At 55.7% G+C, this 3473-nt stretch overlaps 2 protein-coding genes across 4 annotated transcripts; one reads left to right on the forward strand and one right to left on the reverse strand.

Moving 5' to 3' along the window:
- Positions 1–791: 791 nt before the first annotated feature.
- On the forward strand, positions 792–1250 carry KVP17_004357 (uncharacterized protein; the record flags this gene model as incomplete). Its single annotated transcript, XM_068522472.1, has 1 exon — positions 792–1250. One exon carries the CDS (start codon positions 792–794, stop codon positions 1248–1250), a length of 459 nt encoding a protein of 152 aa, XP_068376415.1.
- A 119-nt stretch (positions 1251–1369) lies between these two features.
- KVP17_004356 (uncharacterized protein) lies at positions 1370–3345 on the reverse strand (the record flags this gene model as incomplete). Of its 3 annotated transcripts, XM_068522468.1 has the most annotated exons (3): positions 1370–2235; positions 2264–2561; positions 2590–3345. In XM_068522468.1, 3 exons carry the CDS (start codon positions 3343–3345, stop codon positions 1370–1372), a joined length of 1920 nt encoding a protein of 639 aa, XP_068376412.1. The 3 variants fall into 3 exon arrangements, with proteins under 3 accessions (XP_068376412.1, XP_068376414.1, XP_068376413.1); XM_068522469.1 differs by having other exon boundaries at positions 2214–2561; XM_068522470.1 differs by lacking the exons at positions 2264–2561; positions 2590–3345 and having other exon boundaries at positions 1370–2119.
- Between the last annotated feature and the right edge of the window lie 128 nt (positions 3346–3473).

The following is a 3473-nucleotide window of genomic DNA, read 5'->3' on the forward strand; positions in this document are numbered from 1 at the left end:
CTTGCTTTCTCCGCAGTAGTCTGCGGATGTACAACAAGTTAATACATATGACCGCAGTCAGAATGAGGCACCAGACCTCAAACCCCCCAACATCCAGCATCGAGAGAACCATTGGAACCATTGAAATTAAAAACTCCAAGGCGAATCGTGTCAGGCCTTGACCTATGTTGACATCGCGGAGACGAAGAGCGATCATTACTGTGCGAGCTTCCAACATGATCAGGCCAGTGATACAGCACACCAAGAACGCTTTCCAGGCCTGTGTCTCCAGATTCGACTCATCGTTAATGTAAGCTACCTCCTTAAGCGCTCGATAGTCGGTTGCCAAAAGTGGAAGGCATTCCGACGGGCATAGGAGAACTGCCTCTGGCGTAATTTCCACCGCTTTTCGACCTGCGGCAAAGCACTTAAAGTTCTCAGAGTCGAGAACGTCAACGATCTGGTTCAACGCTCAGAAGGAACTCACATGAGAAGTGAAGCTCTCAAATAATGGGCACCCGAGTAGATTACGGATGAGGCTCATCTACCACAATGATGGCTAGAATATGGGTTTTTACCTCAGCAGCAACGGCGGCGTTGGCTCGTCGACTGATTCCCCACTAGCACCGATTCTCAGCCAGCACCGATTCCCAGCCAGCATTGATTCCCGCCAACACTGATTCCAGCCTGCACCACTGGTTACAAATTCCGTTCTGTCACCTTCTGACTGATATTTGTTGGTGGCTACCGCGCGGAGACTACACTCCGCTATGAGCCAACGATTCCGCCTCAGTCCCGCACAGCTTGACCAAATGCACGCTGACAAAGACGCTCGCGTGAAAGCAAGGGAGGGGAAGCCTCGCCCAACGCGCTCAAATCCGCCCGCGGCGGAGCGGATGGCTGACTTTCTGATGGCTGCGGCTGCTGGAAAGGGTTACAAGAGTCCAGCGGAGCGAAAGAAGGCAAAGGGTGCGGTTACGCCCCGTGCTCCCCGTCGCCCCACCGCGGATCCGAGCGAGGAGCCAATATACGACATCATGAACCCGGGAAAGAGTGCCACCTGCGTAGGCTTCTACGATTTGCCAGAACATCCTGGGTACGTTGAAGGAGACTTCATGGCCGATGTTCTGAGCGGGAAATTTGACCCCCCCGGGTCTTTTGAAAGGCAGCCGATTCCGACAATTCACGTCCACCCACCTTCATCACCTAGGGAGCCCGTCCAGGCGCGTGCGGTGGTACAGAAAAATTTAGTGCCCCCACGCAGCCGCTGACTTTCGTCGTCAGCAATTTTTCGTGTATTTTTTAGTTAACGATTTGAGGAATGTGTCCGCTAAACTCGTGATTGCACAGCGGAGCAACTCGTAATTGAGTAGGTTCGGGCGACAATACACTACAGAAAGGTGCCTGAGGATATTAGACAACTTCGAGCTGCAGTGAAGGCAGCCGAGTACACACCAGACAGCGTTAGGGCGCCGGGGGTGTGGGTAACGGTAACTGCGTAGCCCTCAGCGTCGACAACAGCGGCTTGGTTGGGGTTTTCTAGCTTGTACGTGCGGCCTTGGGGAAGGTTCTTCAGAGGATTTTGATCCGTAACCAGTATGGGGTGGGCGGTGGATGGCTGGGGTGTGGCGACCAGGGAGGGCTCAGTTGGCGATTTGCTGTGCACGTCGAGAGCGTTCCAGGGCGACCACGTAGAGTTGTACTGCGAAGGAGCATTCGGAAGAAAGTTGACGCCTGATGCTGGCTTCAGATCTAGTCTCACTCTCTGGAGAAGAACAGTCATATTACGTGATCTGATCGTCTGCACGGGGCTCCAGAGCGACCGCAGAGGTGTAAACGCGACCGTGGCGTCGTGGACATCGAAACCTATCGAGTGAGCTGCCGACGCCACAACCATTTCGCCATGATTTGTCACGTCCTCGTCTCCATCGAGGTGAAGTAGCCCGCGCCACCCTGCATGCCGGCCCATCTCTTTCAGCAGCGGCAATGATGAAAGGGGACGCAGCCTCGACGAACAGAATTGCCTCAAGGCGCAGACTATTTCAGGGCGAGTGGCCCTCGAGCACTTCACCACAGTCGGTAGATGCCCGCCCAATGCCACCCTCAGCTGCTCCTTCCAGTCAACGTGCTCCTTGTCCATGCGTAAGGTGTCGTCGTGCCACTGGAATATGCGGGGGTCGAACAACTGCCCATACGGGGTGTTGGCTTGCCGTTCTGAGCTGCGAGGGCGGATATTATCGCACGAGGAGGAACTGTCTGCGGAAGGAAACTCCCCAAAGCTCACCTTCGTCCAGGTCCACCGTTGACTCGAAGAGTTCTCTGAGCTTCACGTCTGGTATAGGCGTCACGCTGCATTTCAGTAGGACAAGGTCAGGCAGTGAAGGTTCGCCCTCAGCAGTGATCACCACGGACTCGGAATCCCCGGCAAAGAACTCCAGAAAGACATCCAAAGGTAAGCCTCGACCGGACAGAGTTGGACCTGTCACAACCAGAGATCTGACTGGCCGTAAGGTCTTGAGTATTGTTCTGGTTTCAGGGAGGTCCGACGCAGTGAAGATAGGAGGTCCACTCCTCGAGTTGAGCTGCGTGGATAGCCCCAAGGGAACTCACCACCTGGTCCAAGGGGCTTTCTCTAGAATGGATAAATACTTCGAGTGCCGCCTCGTTGGCCCAGTCGGCCAATCCTCTAACCGAGGCGAAGACGGAGTCAATCTTGGATATCGCCAGGACCACGGGTAAAAGGCTGGGTCCCTCGGTGGCCAGGATGTCCAGAACGTGTAAAGCGTCGGGAAGCGATGGCAGGACCAGAAGCATGTTTCCAGTTTTGGCGCTCTGGACATGACTGGATATCAGATCCAGCAGTTTGGTGCTGTCGAGGATACCGTCGTCGGGGATCGGTGATCTCACGACGCAGGCAGTGGCCTTTGTCACAGCACTCGAGGCAGGCGACGTCAGGAATACCGGCGCGGACGCCAGCCCGTCCATTAGGAGAGTGACCGACGATTGGAGCCCAAAACGAAGCCTCCACCCACACGCACCCAGAAAGAGCCCGGAGTTAACGGCTTGCACGGTGAACAGGGGCAGGTGCCGCAAGTGGGTTAATTGTTCCGGAGTGGCGTGGGCCGAAAACGGAATCCAGCTCTCTTCCACCCGTACACCAAAGGACTCATTGTAGCGAAGGCAGCATACGTCCCTCCATAGAGCCGGCTTCCCAAAGGGGCAATGCTCTGCTTGAAGGAGCTCTGGCAGTGCATAACTCCTTCGGGAGCCGTCAGGGTCCGCATCGGAGACGTAGAGCCCCTCAGTCAGCCCAGCGAAGAGAGACATGTAGATTGGTTCCAGCAGGCGCCTGGTGGCCTCCGTCATAATGACTTGTGGGGCTCGGAGCTCTCGTAACTGGCACTGTTGCAGGACGAACGGTAGGAAGCCGGCAGATGGAACACTGGCTTCGCTAATAAGTATCAGGTCTACAAGGGGCAACAGCCTCAGGACGG

Source organism: the organism of the source record quoted next, assembly GCF_019968985.1.
Source record: "MAG: Porospora cf. gigantea B chromosome Unknown PgB_NODE_2487_length_3473_cov_99.7273, whole genome shotgun sequence".
NCBI lineage: Eukaryota > Apicomplexa > Conoidasida > Eugregarinorida > Porosporidae > Porospora > Porospora cf. gigantea B.